At 58.2% G+C, this 18374-nt stretch overlaps 6 protein-coding genes across 6 annotated transcripts; 3 read left to right on the forward strand and 3 right to left on the reverse strand.

The window, feature by feature from the left end:
• Positions 1 to 1583: 1583 nt before the first annotated feature.
• On the forward strand, positions 1584 to 3977 carry CH63R_03431 (uncharacterized protein; the record flags this gene model as incomplete). The annotated part of the gene is made up of 1 exon (XM_018298406.1): positions 1584 to 3977. One exon carries the CDS (start codon positions 1584 to 1586, stop codon positions 3975 to 3977), a length of 2394 nt encoding a protein of 797 aa, XP_018163222.1.
• A 461-nt stretch (positions 3978 to 4438) lies between these two features.
• CH63R_03432 (C6 zinc finger domain protein) lies at positions 4439 to 6276 on the reverse strand (the record flags this gene model as incomplete). Its single annotated transcript, XM_018298407.1, has 2 exons — positions 4439 to 6056; positions 6227 to 6276. The coding sequence occupies 2 exons, from the start codon at positions 6274 to 6276 to the stop codon at positions 4439 to 4441; spliced, it is 1668 nt and encodes a 555-aa protein (XP_018163223.1).
• A 2002-nt stretch (positions 6277 to 8278) lies between these two features.
• CH63R_03433 (C6 transcription factor) lies at positions 8279 to 11396 on the forward strand (the record flags this gene model as incomplete). The annotated part of the gene is made up of 6 exons (XM_018298408.1): positions 8279 to 8440; positions 8570 to 8988; positions 9205 to 9556; positions 9657 to 9979; positions 10108 to 10485; positions 10658 to 11396. The coding sequence occupies 6 exons, from the start codon at positions 8279 to 8281 to the stop codon at positions 11394 to 11396; spliced, it is 2373 nt and encodes a 790-aa protein (XP_018163224.1).
• Positions 11397 to 12485: 1089 nt separating this feature from the next.
• On the forward strand, positions 12486 to 13934 carry CH63R_03434 (F-box domain protein; the record flags this gene model as incomplete). The annotated part of the gene is made up of 2 exons (XM_018298409.1): positions 12486 to 13354; positions 13388 to 13934. 2 exons carry the CDS (start codon positions 12486 to 12488, stop codon positions 13932 to 13934), a joined length of 1416 nt encoding a protein of 471 aa, XP_018163225.1.
• A 929-nt stretch (positions 13935 to 14863) lies between these two features.
• Positions 14864 to 15484, reverse strand: CH63R_03435 (Histidine acid; the record flags this gene model as incomplete). The annotated part of the gene is made up of 2 exons (XM_018298410.1): positions 14864 to 15280; positions 15359 to 15484. 2 exons carry the CDS (start codon positions 15482 to 15484, stop codon positions 14864 to 14866), a joined length of 543 nt encoding a protein of 180 aa, XP_018163226.1.
• Positions 15485 to 16465: 981 nt separating this feature from the next.
• Positions 16466 to 17551, reverse strand: CH63R_03436 (L-asparaginase ii; the record flags this gene model as incomplete). Its single annotated transcript, XM_018298411.1, has 1 exon — positions 16466 to 17551. The coding sequence occupies one exon, from the start codon at positions 17549 to 17551 to the stop codon at positions 16466 to 16468; it is 1086 nt and encodes a 361-aa protein (XP_018163227.1).
• Between the last annotated feature and the right edge of the window lie 823 nt (positions 17552 to 18374).

The following is an 18374-nucleotide window of genomic DNA, read 5'->3' on the forward strand; positions in this document are numbered from 1 at the left end:
GGCCTTCATGGGCACGACGCTGGCGCCGGGCCGCGACGAGATCGGCCCGCCGCAGCTGGTGCGGTACACGGCGGCGCAGCGGTTCAACCTGCACCACGACTGGTACGACGCGTTCCAGCCGGACCGGGTCGGGGGCCGCGACCGGCGGTGGAACCGGGTCGCGAGCTTCTTCGCCGTGCTGCAGGACGGGTGCACCGGCGGCGAGACGTGGTTCCCCGCGCTCCGGGCCGTTACGCCGCAGCACCTGCGGGACGAGCGGGAGGGCGAGGCGCCCTGGCGGAGGCACGAGGACGGCGGGCTGGCGTTTCGGCCGGTGAGGGGCAACGCCGTGTTCTGGGTGAACCTGCACGCCAACGGGACGGGCGACGAGAGGGTCCTGCACGCGGGGCTGCCGCTGGGCAGCGGGTTGAAGACGGCGATGAACATCTGGCCGAGGCGGTATATCGGGCCCGAGGCGTGGGCGGAGGGACAAGAGCCGCGGGAGGAGGAGGAAGAGGGGGAGAAGGTGGGTGATCGGCAGGGCAAGCAGGAGGAGGTGGTAAAGAAGGAGGAGGAGGAGGAGGAGGAGGAGTTGGTTGTTGATGATGCAGAGGTTGATCCTATTTAGACGGGGACTTGGGTCAACGTATTGTTCCTAGAGGGTTTCCCATGTCGGCTCTGGCATCTTGTTTTTGTCATGAGCTACCGTAAGAAAGCTGCGAGAAAGATCCGGTCAGCCAGTTTCTTAGAGACAAAAGTGCTCTCTTGGATTCTATGTTGTCTCAGCACCTTTCAGCCATGTCTTTTTTTATGAAAGGAACTTAACAGGCCTTCCATCACACAAGATCTACCAATACTCACTCAAGGATTCCATGATTTAGGTATGTCAGTAAGGATCACGCAAGGCTTGGTTCAATCCTATAGTGTAAGTCTTACAACATCCAGCGTCTCCATGGCTTGAGTGGCCATCTCTTTCCTCTGTACATCTGCCTCTTTTGGCATTGCGCTCAGGTTCTCCATGTTTACTCGTTGCGCTCACTCTTCACTCTTATTGCCCTTGGCTGGGAACATGACCATGAAAGTGGCCCGTCTGGCGATGAGTTGGCTCACTGACGGCCTCATCACCAACCCCCGTAGGCCATATGGCCACCCACCCCCTTCGCCTGTCCTCTTAGATACCTTCCTCTTTTCTATTCATATTTTCCTTCTCGAGTTTTCTTTTCTCCTCCTATCCCTCGCGGCGCGTCTCTTCCTCCGCCTTCCACACCAAAGTCGCGTCTCTTCCCCCTTCGAAATACCCATACACCAAGCCTCTACTTTGCTTATTAGCCTTCATCCTCGCTGCTGATCTGGCCTCCTCGACTCGTCAAGGCTCGGTGTATCTATCCATTGTCTTTGTTGTTTTTTCCTTTTCTCTTCGCCATAACCGTTACGAGTTTCGTTGTCGTCGAAAGATAAACAAGCAACATTCAACGCTTCTCACCGACAGCCATCCGTCTCTCTACCCTTTTCCTCGCAGTCATACTCTTCTAAGAATCATCGAATCGCTACTGTGGCATCACCATAATCAAGAGATTGTTTTATCCAATCCAAATCAACCGAAAATGGCCGACAACGTCCCCCGAGAACCGGCCACCACCGCCGCCCCCATCCCGCCTCTCGTCACGCTCACCGAGTGTCGCTGGCGGTGGAAGGGCCGGCTCTACGACACGTCCGAGATCCCCAAGGACTTTGTCTTCGGCGTTCAACCCCTCGAGCGCGTCATCCTCCCCCGCGATGCCGACAACATGGTCGTCCTCGGGGCCCTCAAACGAGCTCATCGACGCTACAAGACCGACATCAACCTGTCCGAGGACTCGTACTACGCCGGCGTCGAAGGCGGCCTCTTCGTCCCCGTCTTCATCCGCCTGCACGGCAGCAGCGCAGACCCGAACATGGACAACTCGTACAGCGGCGTCATGTTCGGCAACGGCGCGACCAACAAACGCGGCGGCCTCATCGTCCCGCCCGTCGACATGCTGCGGCCTCGCCAGCTGGCCTTCCTCAAGACCCAGTCCCTCGGCCCCGAGTTCCTCCCCAAGGGCACCATCCCCTTCCGACAGGTCTCTCGGGGCGAGAGGGAGCAGCACCTGCGCAACCAGCAAGAGGCGTTCTCCACGGGCCAGCCATGCCCCGTCCTGGTCGAGGACCCGGCCGCCAAGCCGGACTATCACGTCTTCCAGCATCTGAAGGTGGGGAACTGGGAGCCCTTCATGATGGACATGCCCAAACTCGACAGCATCAGGGTGCCCAAGAGCCTCGTCGACGAGGTCGAGTCGTTTCTTGCCAAGTACCCGCGCGACATCGTGCCCGTCAACCTGGCCGTGTCCATGGCCATCGCCTGGGCGGCCTACTGCAACACGACCGAGTACCAGCCCGAGCTGGCGTCGAGCAAGAGACGCCGCCCTCCCATCCCCCCGAGCCTGACGGGCGACCTCGTCCGCCCCGTCCCGTACGTCGACCTGGCCGTGCTCATCCTGTACTCGACGCATTACTTCCGCCTCCACGAGGAACACGGCCTCTCGGCCTACGCCCACATCTTCCGCGTCGTCTCGGCCCTGTACGCCAAGGACACGCAGTTCAACGAGGCTTTCAAGATCGACCCGGACGACATCGACCACGGGTTCGTCTTTGGCTGCGTCAGGGCGCTGAATCTCCGGGACGAGGACTGGGAGGAGATCGTGCCCCCGTCCTTTGACGGGTCCCGGCTCGTCATGCCCCTGAACTGCGGAACCCGCAGGCCGCCGTCGCCCGAGCTGACGGCGACGCTCATGATGCCCGACATCTACACCCTCGGCTTCCCCGGCTACACCAACGAGGGGAGGAAGGGCCACGGCGACGTGATGCGCCGCGTCATGATGCATAGGACTTGGGTGCCCCAGCACATTCTCGACCGCAACGAAGGGGACCCCCTCGATCAGGAGTACCTCGGCCTCGAGTCCGTGACGCCGTACCGAGACCAGGACCGCCACCAGCTCTGGACCGCGCCCGTGACGGAGGTCCGCTCCCCCTTTCCCAGGATCACCGGCGCCGCCATCGATACGCTTGCTTTCCTCTCGAAAAAGGTAGATAACAAACTGCAGAAGAAGCCAGTCGGTACCCCTAATGCCGGGAACTGTAACGTGACCAACGCGAACCAGCTGGTGTGCTCGCGCAAGTCCGTCGTCGACATCTTCACCGACTACTTCCGCGCGCATATCGCCGACCTCCGCATGGCACAGGACGCCGGCCACATCTCGGAGCTCGTCACCCTCGGCCCGGACGGATATCTCGCCTGGCCCCTCCGGTCGGATCGAGACGTGGACGCCCCGACGCTGCCCCGGGAGATCGACATCGGCCAGCTGCTCGCCGAAGATGCCGCCCGCAACGATCCCCTCTCCGCCGAGGACCGCCTCTTGTTGAAAACGATCGTCGAGCGGGACCTCGCCGGGGACAAGCATGTCGCCCGCTGTCTTGAACCGCTCCGCCTCCTTGACATCAACGACCCGGGCCTGAGCAAGAGTCGCCTCCGTGGCGTCCTCGTGGCCGCTGTCCGACCCGTACGTGAGATGATGGACCGGGTCTTGTCGTACAGCAACTCTGTCCGCGACGACGACAACGCCGAGGTCGCCGCCTTCGTGGACGAGCTCGTGAAGCCGTGCTGCGGGCTCCTGGGCCTCGGGGCCGGCGGCAGCCTCGTTCAGTGCATGGAAGCCATCCACGGCGCCGAGCGGGAGCTGCACGCGGTCCTCACCAACGTCGGCTTCGTCGTCAAGTACCAGCGCGGCAACGCCGACTTCTTCCGGGTCGCCATGGGCCTCGTCACGGGCGCCGCGTGCTTCGGCTACCTCTCGAGGCTGGCCCTGCTCTACGACCGCCTCTCGGGGATCCCGGTGGAAATGGCCGACGAGAAGAAAAAAATGATGGCGTGGGAGTCGGTGTTCAGGCTGGCGGTGGCTGGAGAAGACGCGGGCATCTGACGGCCCTACGACGTCTCTTTGACATGTGTCAACCAAGAACGCCTCCTTCGCATGGCTTCGTTATACATCCGGGCACCACTGATGCAAGCCCAGAAGACAAGGAAGGGAGTGGCTGATTGACGGTATTCTATGACTTGTATGAGGCGTGTCTGGGTCATCTGCTAACGTCGACTCCATAGGGCGTTTACACGATACAGACACCGCGGGAACAGCCATCGGCGGGGCTGCGGTAACTGGCACCTCGTTATATGGAAGAAGAAGAGGAGAAAGTTGTCCCGGTGGGAGGGTGAAGTGTGTAGATGGACAGACAGTATGAGTAAAACGAGGCCATGATGATGATGATGATGGGGAGGAAACCCAAGCTTTGTTTCATTTCTACATCAGTGGACGCTAGAATCAAGGACGGGCATTAACAGTGTAACTTATCTCTCTCTCTCTCTCTCTCTCTCTCTCTCTTTCTCTCAAGTCATCCTCGACCTCTCTGACGGCTCCTCTATCGAGAGCCACTCACTCCTCATGATCATATGGCCGTCTTCAGGATCTCTCAAGAAGAAACAGAGGTTCCTCAAGGGCCCCCTCCTCTCGGCATTTCCATAGGGGAATTTGACGTTGACGACCCGCCTCTCCTCGGGTGGGAGAACACTGTCCGCCTCCTCCTCATCCTCCTTCTCTCCCCAGTCCTCCTCGTCGAGATCATCTGGGAGAGAAATGTCGTGCTCCATCTCGATGAGGCGCCGGGCCGTCACGATGGTGATGCGCCTCGACCAGACGTTCTCCCTCGGCCGCGCCAGCGCCTCCATCAGCTTCAGCGCCGCGAGACGCAGGCGCAGGAAGCGGCACTTGGCGACGACGGTGTACAGCAGCGTGCTAAGGTCCGCCTCGAGCACCGAGTCGTTGGTCAGGACCCTCGAGGTCCTCTTCGGGCCCGGCGAGCCCGCGGGGTCGCGGACGGCGTTGTCGTATTCGGCCTCTTCCTCCTCCTCCTCCTCCTCCGCCGCCGCCGCTTCGGTCGTCAGGTCGATGACGGCGCGGTAGTCGTCCACGTAGGCGTCGTAGTCGCGCTCCGACGCCGAGTCGAACAGCGATATCTGGACCCGGCCCATGATGTGGCGGATCTCCAGCAGGTTGAGGACCGTCCTGTCCCTACCCGTGTGCCGGCAGCCGCCGGCCTTGAGGGCGCGGAACGACTCGTGCCAGCGGTCCATGTCGATCATGAGGAACCTGCGCGTCCACTTCCTGTCCGGCTCGGGCCCCACGTGGCCCTTGGCCAGCCGGGCCTCCTCGCCGATCTGCAGGAACCGGACCAGGCGCGTGTGGAGGGCCATCTGGCTCTCGTACGCCTCGGCGACGCTGGCGAATAACCGCGTGGGAGACGACGACGACGACGACGACGACGACAAGAAGACGGGCCTGTCGATGAGCGGGAACGTCTTGGGGTCGGCGCCGTAGAAGAAGGGGACGATGCTCAGCTGGCGCATGACGGGCACGACGTGTCGCCGCAGGAAGCCGGACTCGGCGCGGATCTCGTTGAGGATGTTGATGCCGTGGCGGCAGTGGGTGACGACGGCGGCGGCGTTCTTGCGCAGCAGCTCGATGGCGATGAAGAGCACGCAGACGAAGAGGACGAGGGCGCGGTCCCGCGTCGTGCGCAGGAGCCGCAAGGCCTCGCCGTAGTGCCACGCGGCGAAGGTGGTGGTGGTCGTAGTCGTCGTAGTCGTGCTGGGGACGCCCTCGGTGAAGGACTCGAAGATGGAGCTGAGGGCCAGCACGGCGTGGCCAGCGACGGGCTCCTGGAGGGCCACCTGGGCGACGGCGGTGGTCCAGAAAGTCTTGCTGAGGCACCCGGCGAGGGCCGGCGCGGCGACGCGGTGGTAGAAGAGCGCGGCGCGGTCGACGGCGGCCGAGCCGTCACGGTTCAGGCGCGTCAGGGCGATGGTCTTTTGCGGAGGGGCCGAGCGGAGCAGCTGGGCCCAGGAGTGAGAGCCGGACGGCGGCGAGACGTAGCCGTCGCACTTGCGGCCTGTGGAGAGGCAGCGTGAGCAGCATGGGCGCTTCTCGTCGCATTTCACCCGGCGGATTCTTGGGGGAGGGGGGGGGAATATATGTGTCAGCGGAGGTGAGGCATGGCTTGTACTTGTGTGGTTGATGTATCGTTTGATGCATGGTAAGAATACATCCCCCGATGCATGCTACCTACCATCATGTGATGAAAGGCATAAATAGATGGATAGACGGGTATTGACACTCACTTGCACGTGATGCAGCCGGTCTTCACCCTGGAGATGCCGTTCCGGGTCATCCTAATGGGAAGAGAGAGCTTTGGGTGACTAGGGAAAATCCAGGGTCGCCTCGGTCTGTCGGTTGCTAAGGATGGTCGATACTTGATCAACGGAACCCCTTTCCGCGGGATGGAGGGGGGCGGGAGGGGGACATATAAAGGCACAGTGACATTCCAATTCCACGTCTGACGAGCTTAATTGCTTAGTCTTTGGTCTCCATCATCATCATCATCATCAACAAGCGGATGATGAACGGCGGCCATAGGGCTCGCTCCATTGTGTGCTCAATTTCCCAACGCCTACAGTTGCCCTGTGATGGCTGGCTTGGATGAACGTCCCTCGGGACTCTTGGGGCAATCCCCCCCGGCATGTTTTGACGTTTCAGCGCCATCTGTGCCCAGGCAATCTTCAGATGCCGTGGGGCGTTTTCCGAGCAGGCCAATGGGCAGTAATAAGAATAGAGCTTGATGCCGCTGTGGCAGACGTCAATCCACGACGACCGTTGGTGTTCGCGGGGGAGCGGGAGGGGGAGGAGAACCGTGGAAAGTAAAGTAAATCATGCGTCGACGCCAGTCTGACCAAATCCCTAAAGGCCGTCACTGACCCCTCCCACCCCCCCCCCCCCCCCTCCTCTGTAAACAACTCTATTGCGTGACTTGGAAGAAGCGGGACTGTACATCGTGCTTGGATTGTCAAAGTATAAAAGCTTGGGCCGAGAAACGCAATCGCTGGATGATGGGCTGATCTCCAACAAGAGTGAAGGCTTATTTATTACTTCAGCAGCAGCAGCAGCATGGTCGTCTGTTCTTCCATACGAAAGCGAGACACTCCAACATCGACGCTAGGGAGGGCATCGATCAGACGAGATGGATAGCCACGCACTGCTATGGCTTACATGCAGGTCGAGCCGATGATGAGCAGTGAATAAGGCTAGGATGAGTGCTGATTGTCGCGTCCCACACCCTGGGCTGCTCTTTAATAGCCCATCTAATACGCCGTTGGAGACTTCTAAAGATGAAGCTTCTATGGCGTGACGCTGGGCCCGGATCTGGATGCATTGCTGGAAGGTGTGGGATGAGACTTGGCGGACAACGTGTGACATACACATGTCTTTGCTCTAATGCCCATTTGTTTTTCTCAGGGGTGGGTGTTTTTTTTCCCCCTCCGATAGTACGATACAATATATTATCCAGGCCCAGTGAGAGAGTGTCTTTCTCTCCGACCGGAGTCGCGGGTTGTTCCAGGCCCTCATCAGTGCAATACATGGTAGTCCGGATCCAGTCAGTCAGCCTCTTGGAAACAAAACAAACCAACGTTGTAATGTCTTTGAAAGTCGCGGGTTGTCGCCTTCCCTCATCAGTACCTACCCCTACCTACTCACAGTCGTCACAATATCATCACAGTCTCACAGTCATGGCCCGGCCCAGCCAGCCCGGCCATAGGTGCAGAGCAGATACACCCATCAAAGAATCCGGCCATGATGTGCTATGTATCTACCCTGTACTCCGTACTTTCCTGTTCAATGTGGATACAAGTACTCTGTGTACTCGCTCGGGGTCCCTCTCGACGACCAATGGGAGGCAGCCCCGAGCATCTCCGGTCCCTCCAAGCCGCTGGACCAATCACGACACGGAAAAGGCCCGGAGGGCTTCCGGACGATACTCCGAAAGCTTGGATTTGCCTCCCCAGGGTGATGTCAGGGGAGCCGGTGCAGGCCATTGGGGGGGGGCATTCAGTCCATTCCTCCCTCTGCACACACCTCTGTACATGCATACATACGTCCACACCTACCTACATACCATACTACTACTACTACTACTACCACTATTACTACTACTATCACTACTATTGCTGCTACGGATACACATGCGCGCGCATATTGCTGCTTGATACGGCCGCTCATTTGACCACTCAGCCGGCCCATGCAATCCGCCTTTCCTCCATCACTTTCCATCTCACCAACGGCTCTGCCACCTCGACCAGTTCGGGATTGAACATGTGTCCCTGCCGCATCCTGTCGTGATGACGCCCCTCCGTCCGCTGCGCCCGCGGCCCCTATCCGCCGGGGGATCCTCCGCCGACGACCACGCCGCCCTCGATGCCGGTCGGTTTAGCGTCCGTCGTGCTTCTCGGCAGCGGAAGACAAACAGCGCCTGCGATCCTTGTCGGAAACGAAAGACAAAGGTCCGTTTTCCCCCATTGCCTTGCCTCATCGTACCCCCGAAAGAGGGAACGGCTCTTCCTCACATCCCCCTTCCACTTCCCACTTCCCCCCAAAGAATAAACTGACTTCGTTGTTTGTCTGTCCTCCAGTGCGATGGACGACTGCCCCGGTGCCTCATGTGCGAACATAGGACCGAGGCCTGCGCTTACACGTACAGCATCCGACACCGCGTCACCGTCCCCGAGGGCGAAGAGCCCAGGGGCCACGGCTCGAACCACATGGTCGAGTCCCAGAGGACGCTGCCTCACGAACAGGCCCTCGGTCTCCTGAGCAAGCTGCGCAATGAATCCGGCAGCCCGCCGCCCCTCCCGTCCTCGTCCCATGTCATCGAGCAACGACACATCCGGGGCCTGCTGCCGCCGTCCCAGAACACCCTGGACTTCGAACTCACCCTCCGACACCCCGTCGCCTATCCCGCCCTGTTCCCCGTGTCGTACGCCGACCTGCCCCAGGAGGAGATGCTCAAGTCCATGACGACGCCTTGGTTGCGTCGAGGACAAACTGCTGCGTACGAGAAAATTCCACACTCGAACACAAAAAAACGGGGTTTCTCAGACCCCCCCCCCCCCTCCTCCTCTTCTCATTGATCTAGTGTGTGTGTATGTGTGTGTCATCTATTTGCTTCGGCTGGACACACACATACGCACACGCGTTGGAGAAAGGAAGGATTCTTCTGTGCTCGGCCCGTGGCGGCTGTACAACTGACACTCCGTAATTGACGTAGGCCATCTCCGTGCCTGGACGTGCCGCCCTCCAAACAAGCCTACATGACCCCGGACCAAGAAGACGACGAAAACGACGACCAGTTCGAGATCAAGATGGGCTCGCCGGACCCCGCCGACGCCGACCTGCTCGGCCCCCTCTTCGACGAGCGCCTCCGCCTGCTCGACATCTCCCAGTGGACGCCCGTCGCCATCCCGAACGACCTCGCCATCGCCGCCATATCCCACTACCTCGAAAACGACTACGCCACGATGCCCCTGTTCAACGCCGACCTCTTCCTACAAGACCTCGTGAGCCTGGAGAACTCCTTCTGCTCGGCTTTCCTAGTCACCGCCATCCTGTGCTGGGCATGTGTACGTTTGTTTCTGCTCCCATCGTCTTTGTCTGCCCCCCTCTCTTCCCCCTCCCACTATCCCATAAACACACACACCCTTCCTCGTCTGACACGAACAGCAAGCCTTGACGCCTCTCCACCCCGATGCCGCCGCCTACAGCGTCGCCCTCTTCGCCCAGGCGCAGCAGCACTTCTCCGACCAGCCCCAGCTCAACAGCCTGACGACCATCTCCGCCCTACAGATCCTGAGCATGTGCGCCGCCACCTACGGCAAGGACGACATGAGCTTGCAGTTCCTCCAGGAGAGCGTCAGCCTCGGCAGGCTGATGGGCCTCTTCGACGTCACCTCCCAGTCCGAGTCCGCCGGCATGTGGCTCGGCAACCACGAGGACTGGGCCAGGACGGCCTCCTACACAGCCTGGGGCGTCTACAACTGGGTGTCGTAAGTATCATGGTCTTTGAAAGGGAGCAGCAGCTCGCTCGCTGGCTGGCTGGCTGGCTGCCTGCTGCCGTCCGTCCGTGACACATCAGCCGATGAGATGAGTCATGCGTTGACGCTTTGCTGAGCAGCGTGTACTCCCTCCATTACCACATCTTCGAGATCGAAACACCGCCGTTGCTTCCCAAGCCGGGGGACTCCTCCGCCTCCCGTCCCGTGATCGGCAGTACGACAACGACGACGACGACGACGACGGCGGCGGCGGCGGCGGCGATGACGACAGCGCTTCACGCACAGGTGATGAGCGCCTCGAGCGACATGTGGATCATCTTCAGCGACGTCTTGAGGAGGTTCTACGGGCCCCAGGACGACGACCTACTACATCAGCCGCCGCCGTCCTCTCTGAGGTTCGCCGAGGAGACTTACCACCGGCTGCTCCGCTGGGCGAGCGCGCTTCCCCTCCAGTTAGCGAGGGCAGAGGAGAACGGCCACAACGTTGTGATGATGCAGTGAGCTAGCTTGATCCCCGGCGCTTCCTGGTCTCTCCCCATGACGCATTTTCTTTAAGCAACTCAGACTGGTGTTTTGCTTCCTTTTGTTTCCGAGACCACACACGACAAGCCGGCGAGCTTGTTGTGGTATTGCAATGCCTCGTTTACTAACACGCCGGGACCACCGCAGCATCTACTTCCACGCCGTCGTAACCGACCTCTTCAGGCCCTTTCTCGACTCCCCCTTCCGGTCCGAACGGCTGCCGTCCTTCTCCACAGACTTCGCCACCCCGGAGGCCGTCTATACGGCGTCCGTCACGCAGCTCAAGCGACTGCTCCTCTTGTACCGACTGCGCCACAAGAGCGCCAGCCTCTCGATGCTGTGGAAGACGGCCGTCGTCTACGTTGCCAACGCCACGATCCGCGAGGCCGGCACGGCGACGGCGACGGCCGCGGTCATGACACAGCTGGAACCCCCCCCCGACGAAGACGATAACGACAACAACACAAATAACAATAACAACAACAACAACGGTAATAAAAATAACAGCAATAGCAACAAGTACGACAATAACGACAACGAGCCGACGGCCAACGAGCGGCGGTTCTACCTAGACCTCTGTCTCTCCGCGCTGGAGGACTTGTACGTATCCTTCCCTGTGTTCGGGTCCGTCGCTCAGGGCATGGTAGGCATGGCGATACGGCACGAGGCGATCCCAGCGGAGAAGGCGGCCGGCGTGCTGCGGCGGCTGGACGAGATCGCGAGGCGCCGGGCCGCGGGCCAGGGCATGACGGACAAGGCCGAGGCGCGGTGGATCGTCGACTTTGACCTAGCCATGACGAACCCCGAGGCGGCGCAGGGGCGGTACCTGGCCGAGCAGCTCGAGGGGCTGATGTTGAGCGAGTCCGGGGCGGAAGACCAGGGTTGATGTTGTGAAGGGGTGGGGGGGGTGGATAATGCTTGGAAGACGTCTTGGGGGAGGAGGACATATTTATATACATACCGGTCTGTTGAGGGACGCGCGCGAGTTCGTTTGGAGTTGGCCACAGTTTGCCGTGTTGGAGAAAGGGAGAGGGAGACCGGCCCAAGGTAGTGGTCGTGGAGGTGATTTTGCGCCAAAGTGTCAGGGGGGGGGGGGAGTGAGTCTTCCGAGATGAGACTGGCGGACGAGCATGAACGGGACTCTATGTGAACACGACATATAACTAACATGCATGGATCATGTTGCAACTTGGCATTCCAGTCGAGCTCTGTCTGTGTTTTTGGTGTGTCGGCTGTTGAAGACGCGTCTGAATCACGGACGAAGATCTCGGTACCGAGTTGTGTTACTGACGATTCCGCGACGCCGGGAACAATGACATGTCTCGAACACTCGGTTTTGCTTTTGCAGGCAGCCCGTTACGGGTCATGGTCTCTCGGCTGGGTTGAGACAGCCATGTTTGAGAAACTACCCCGGGCTATCGACTCCTTGTCCGATTTCCGCCCGGCCTGTATGTCTTGTGAACTCCACTGTTTGTGATGATCCAGACAAATGTAGGCAGTTCAGCTGCCTTCGCGGTGCCCTTGTGAGTTGTTCAACTAGCAGTTGGTAAGATTATAGTGCTGTTACGTTAGTTGTGGTTTGCTTTCGTTCATAATCGGAATCGGGATGGCTGTTGGTTCAAGGACCGAGTTCTTAGACCCTTAGAAGACACCCAATCATAGGTTGAGTGTCCTAGTGAACAATTTCAATCGCTGGTCTTAAGGTTGAACATCTTGGATCAGGTTGTCGAGAGTCACACAGCAGTTCAACGAGCAACTCAGTCAACCTCAAACTGCTCCTTTCATCCCTTGATGGCCAGGTTCAAATACGCCCGCCCCCCTTGGCCTTGGGGACCTTTTCGACCTCGAGGACACCCTTCTGGTTATGACATCACGTTATAAACTGATTTTTGAACTCTTTCCTGATCGTCCCTCACCCGGCCATAAAACTACACTTCAAACTTATTATCCCCACGGTCTCGCTCCCTCGCCAGCAATGCCTCTGCGTTCAGACGCCCTTCACGCACTCGACGACGGTCTCAGCCATGGAAATGGCGCTGGCCTTCAGCTTCCGCAGGCAATTCTGCCCCCGGAGATTCGGTTGATGGTTCTGGAAGAGCTCGAAAGACTGGTTGAAGGACGTAGTCGGCTCTCGCACTTCTCCGCCGTTTCGGCAGAGTGGAGAGCCTTCTTCCAACCTCGAATCTTTGAAACCTTGAGCATCCGGCATCCCGGACCGGACGTCACCCAGTTGGACGCAAACGTACGCGGCGACCGAACGAGGCTCGTCAAGCGGATCTCCCTCCATGTGACCACGGACGAGTACGACGCCAGACACGACTTCGACAGACCGGAGTCCGGGAGTTCCCAGAGAGCAAACGACACAATGCTTCAAGAGGCACTGCACGAGCTGTTCCGTGTTCTCTCCAAATGGGGATACGCAGAGGATGCACACGGTATCTCGCTGGATATCAGTGTTAGTTCCCGCAGCGATGCAGAACACCAGCTCAACCACCGCAACGATCGACCCCATCTCAGCCGGTCTCGTGTTCACTCGCAAGACTTCGAGAGATGCCTTCTCGGTAGCCTCTTCGGCCCAGGCCTCGCCCGCCCGCCGCTTCCGCGGGTGCCCATCATCAAACGGTTGTCCATGAGCAATCAAAACTACCGCAGCTTCTCGGCGGAGTCTCTGCCCCGAATCCTTCTCAGCCTGTGCTGCCTCGAAACGGTCAACTACGCGCCCGGACGCTCGATCGATGCGGCGGGGCGCATCGCCCGGAGCCAAGCGAACATGTCGTTATTCCAATGTGTCGAAAATTCCACCACGGTCAAGTCGGTACATCTGTCAGAGTCTCGGTCCGAAATGTATGTGAAACTGGACTCTCAAAACCCTTACAGCAGGAACCTCGTCCTGGCATCCGTCAAAGCGAGCTATGGGCTTCGGACTCTCGCGATATGCCACGCGATCGATGCCAGAGAATTTTTCCAGTGCCACGAAGACGCAAACAGGATCCCATCCGCCCAATGTGCGACCGTGGGGTCTTGGCCGGTTCTCGAACGGCTGGTACTCACCACAGAGACCGGCGACCTAGTGGCTGGCGCATCCCACGTGGACAGCGTGCTGTTGATGGCGGCCACAGCCGCTTTGCAGATGCCATCGCTGAAGACCATGGAGATATGGGCCTCGAGAATCGACCACCATTTCGTGTTCCGCTATTATGCAGGCGCATACGGGCCAACGGTCTGTGTGTGCGCGACCTGGCCGGTGAAGCTCGGGGCCGCAGTGCTCGATGCGTGGCAGCAGGCGGCGGGCGGACACGCGCAACAAAAGCAACGACAGCTCCGACACAAGGTGGCTTCGTTGGACCCGGGGCCGATGGAAAAAAGGTCCATGGACTACTTTTGCCATAAAATACGGCCAAAACGTATCATGAGAGACTGGTGAGCTAGCAAAGTGACAAAAAGATATACCACCCGGAAACGTCTTAATACCATGAGGCTTGAAATCTTGGTCATGTTCTCATGTAGTCATTTGCTTACTGCTGTTCACTTACTGTCTTTCATGCTCATTATCCACTATGCAATGGTTGATTTACAAGCGTATGATGAGTTATTAACCACACGTCACAACAACTACGTCTCACCCTAGAGGAGAAGGCAGATGAGACATTGTACATCACCGCAGCGGACTGTTGGTTACTTCTTGGTGGTATTCATGTAGTCTTTCTTCAAACCATGTGAAAGTGACTACTTGGTAAATCGATCGTGGTGTTGTACCGTGACGGTCTGTCCTAGGCCAAGCCCATTTTATCACTGGCTTTGCATCAGCCTTTGATCAATACGGCAGCTTTGATGCTCTGGTGGCTTTCGAATTATTAAATAGGACTCTTTTAAATAGTTCTCGTGTTTGAAGACATATTTACTAGCCTTATAAACGTGTCTTCAAGAAACTAGAGGTGCTAGCATACGTCTGTGTTGTCTTCCATATAACACGTATAATAGGAGAACAGGCTGTTGGCATAAAACCTTATTACCCTTATCCTTAATTGGCCTCTGTACACTGTTTTTTTTTGAATTTAAATACATTGCAGTTATTCACATGTATTGAGCCTTACGGACTTCTATAGCCCTATCTCTTGCCCTGTCATCCATCCTCTTTTTCATCTTGTCTCTTGCCTATCTCTCGCGCTATTCTGAACTCTCAACAACTTCACTTTATTGACTGTCAGACATTCCAAACACGCTTTGATAACTGGGACGCGTTGACCTGTAAGAGCGTTGATTTCTGTTGAGCATCACCTCTAGATACGTTGAGAATTTATTGGCCTAAAAGAACAAACAAAACGTAAGCACTGTCTTGACCATCAAACTTTCCTAGTGAAGGCTGTCAATATCCTCCTGGGTATGCATCCTTTCCATCTGCATCACCCCCTCCAGCGGCGTCAGCCAAGCCGCGCGCGTGCCGACGAACTGCTCCACCTGCGGCTTCAACTTGGTCTCGGCGAGCCGGAAGTCGTCGACGGTGCCGATGCGCAGGATGCTCATCCCCGGCAGCCCCGAGCTGACGCGGTACAGCAGCGTGCCGCAGTTGCCGCAGAAGTGGTTGGCCATGTCGTTGCCCGTGGCGATGGTGCGCGACTGGCTGAAGACTTTGATGTCCTCCTTGCCGCGCACGTGCCGCAGGTGGCTGTCGGCGACGGTGAAGTTGGAGCAGAACATGGAGGACGAGATCTTGCGGCAGTCTGCGCAGTGGCAGAGGAAGCGGTCGACGAGGCCGGGTCCTTGGGTGGGCTGTGGGCGAGGGGTTCAGCAGCGTCCTATCAACATCTTCGGCTCCGCGGGCGGCGGGAGTGAGGTCGGTCCACTTACAAAAGCGAGTTGGACTGTACCGCAGAGGCAGGTCGCCGTGGCCTCGTCTTCCGTGGACCAGCCGTCTTCGGCAACGCCGGAGAGGGGGATGAAGGTGGCCGTGGTCTTGTCGTCTATGGCAATCATGTTGAACTGTTGAGAGCCCAGGACAGCTGAGTTTTGGTTTGATTTGAATGACACGTGTTGATTAATGTCGGTCGAGTCAACCTAAGGAGCCATGGCACCCGGATCTTATATGCTCCATCCAGAGAGGAGAAACCTCAAACGTTGGCCTGGCTCTGCAAGTGATTACAAACTTGAGCGAGCGGGGAAATATCGTAACCATCCCGAAGACCAATGCCGCCCTTCACGTCGGTTTTGGAACGCCCCGGTATGGGGGGATCGCCGGAGAGAAAGAACTTACTTTTGGAATGCCAAAGGTTGCTTACACGCCTTATCTCGCATCCAGGCTCCTGCAGACCTGACGTCAAAGGTGTTGCGGCCGTTCCAGACCGTGCCGTAAATTGAGACCCTGTCGCTTGGGACGCACTGCAGACGGTGACGACGGGGCGTCTTTTTCGTTCTCGCTCGATTCGTGACGGGTGATTTCAAAGCCTGCTGACCACAGTCGGGGTAACTTCTCTGCGCAGTTCCACAAGAGTTGCTGCATCCTGGCCATAAAGCCGACGGGGAGCATAGACAAGTCTGCACCAGAGAGGTGAGGCGGGGGGGGGGGACCCCAGAGCCATTCATTCATCAATTACTCTGACTCATCATGAGACATCCGGCCATGTTCCCGTGCTTTATGGACTGACTGCACAGCGGTGCTTCTCGGCTTCTTCTGCAGGTGTTGGGATAATGGACCTTCAAGACTATAAGGGGTCGCGGAGAACCACCGAGCTGCGTATGAAAGATATAATAATTTCTTGCAGACCTATTGTGAAGGTGATTGATTGCTGTGCATCATACGGGTTTGAATTTCAAGCAAAAATACGCTGTAAATGATCAGTCACCCAAGATCATTTCAGGTGCACCACTCAGACAGGCCGTGTTCATTTCTCGAATCTCTACGAATACGAATCCTCAACACCCTTGACATATCAAACCCAGGCGGCAATAGTTGAAGCTCTAATGGCTACTCTGCCGTAACTGAAAGGCATGAGAGACCCTCCCCGTCTCCACGCCCATTGTGTTCACTCGCTTGATGTGGTGGAAGGCCGCCAGCTTCCCTCTCGTCTCCTCTGTCCCGACGCGGAGCTGCTGCAGGATCTCTGCGACGGCGGAATACAGTATCTCGAGGCTCCCGTCCTCGATCTTGACGGCGATCCCCACGGCGCCGTCCGCGCCGAGCCGCCTCGTGTCGTCAGAAGCCCGGATCCCGACTCCGTAACACCCATCGGCGCCCACTTTGCCGATGACGGCCCCCTCGAAGGCCTCCATGAGCGCCGTGCAGAAGCGGCCCTCCCCTCCCACCATTTCGGGGAACGTCGACATGGCGTGGAAGACCCGGGCCATCTTTTCGGCCCTTGGCGCTGCCGTGTCCTCGCTCTCTTCGACGGCGTCGGCTGCGGCGGCGAAGCCGGCGTAGATGCGTGCCATGGATGCCAAGGGGAGGCCTGGCGCGGGCAGGTTGCAGCCGTCGATGGCCCATCTGACATCGTCCTCTTCCCCGGATACGCTGCTCAAGTCTCGGATGATCTCCCTCACCTTGATCTGGATTGGGTGGGTCGGGAGGTGGTAGTCGGCGAACCCGGCACCGAGCGCACTTGCGCCGCCCAGCATGCCGGCGTGCTTCCCGGAACAGTTGTTGTTGATCTCGGTCGGGGTGAAGCCGGCCCGGATCCAAGAGCTGTTGAGGACCGGGCAGATGGACGGATGCCCGCCGCAGCGCAGGTCCGATTCCCGGGCCCCGACCTTGGATAGCATCGACCTCGCCCGCGCGACGTGGCGGTCTTCGCTGTTGTGGGACGCGCACATCAGCGCGAGGTCGGCCTCGTCGAACCCGTACCGGTCAAAGCCGGGGGTTTCGAGGACCGCGAGCGCCTGGGCGGGTTTGGCGGCGGACCGGGCCAGGGTCATGCGAGACGGGTTGCCGGCGGCCAGGAGAAGCTTGCCGCTGGAGTCGACGACGGCGGCGTGGACGGCGTGCCTGTTTTCGACGATCCCGTTCCGGTCCGTGACTACGAAGTCTTCAGGAGGCGTCGTCTTCGTCATTTCGGGTGACAGATATGGTGGCGGTCTTATGTGTCTACGTCCGAGGCGGCCCCTTTTTTGATGATATAAAATTTCGCTTTGCACTTAGGACGTGGCCGAACTTCTAGTCTAATGTGTGTTCCGATATGAAATCAAGAACAGCACTCGTGACTTGTCGACTGAGACTGGTGATAACGACAGAGTAAGAAACGTAGAAGCCTGCTGGCGAGACAACTCGTGGCTCTTTTGTAGTGACGACATCATCCATTCAGACGTTCGGTGTCCAGAAGTGCTCCGTAATCCTAGCTAGAAATGGGTCCCGAAAGGCGCGGTCTGACATGAATATCAACTTAGCCTATGCTATGAGTCCGTTTCCATCCGTCGATCATGGGGTTGTCGGTGTCGTTTTGAAAAACTTACTGCAATAGTACACAAACCATTCTTAATTTCCTCATCGCGAGATGCCACCAAGTCTCGATACTGGCGTAGGCACTCCGAGAATAAGACGCTTGCTTCTGGGATGCCTCTGCTTCAATATCTCTCTTATAATTACAGTCTTTGTTCGAATGAACTTGAAACTGAAGCCTCTCCCCCACCCCCTGAAGCCCTGCGTTTGTTTTCATGATTCCCGGGCATCTGTAGCGGGGGATGTTCTGGTAGGGAGGGTTGTTTGTCCTCATGCCAAGGTCTTCAGGATTCGAACCCTCGCCTTAGAACCTGCGAATTGTCTTCCATGATACCGGCGCCAGATTGCCTCATTTGGAAAACAGATCTGTTTTTACTAAACCGATTACATAACTTGCCGCCGCAACAAACTCCAGTGCCTTGCATGTGCTCTACTAGA

Source organism: Colletotrichum higginsianum, chromosome 2 (genome assembly GCF_001672515.1).
Source record: "Colletotrichum higginsianum IMI 349063 chromosome 2, whole genome shotgun sequence".
NCBI classification, from domain to species: domain Eukaryota; kingdom Fungi; phylum Ascomycota; class Sordariomycetes; order Glomerellales; family Glomerellaceae; genus Colletotrichum; species Colletotrichum higginsianum.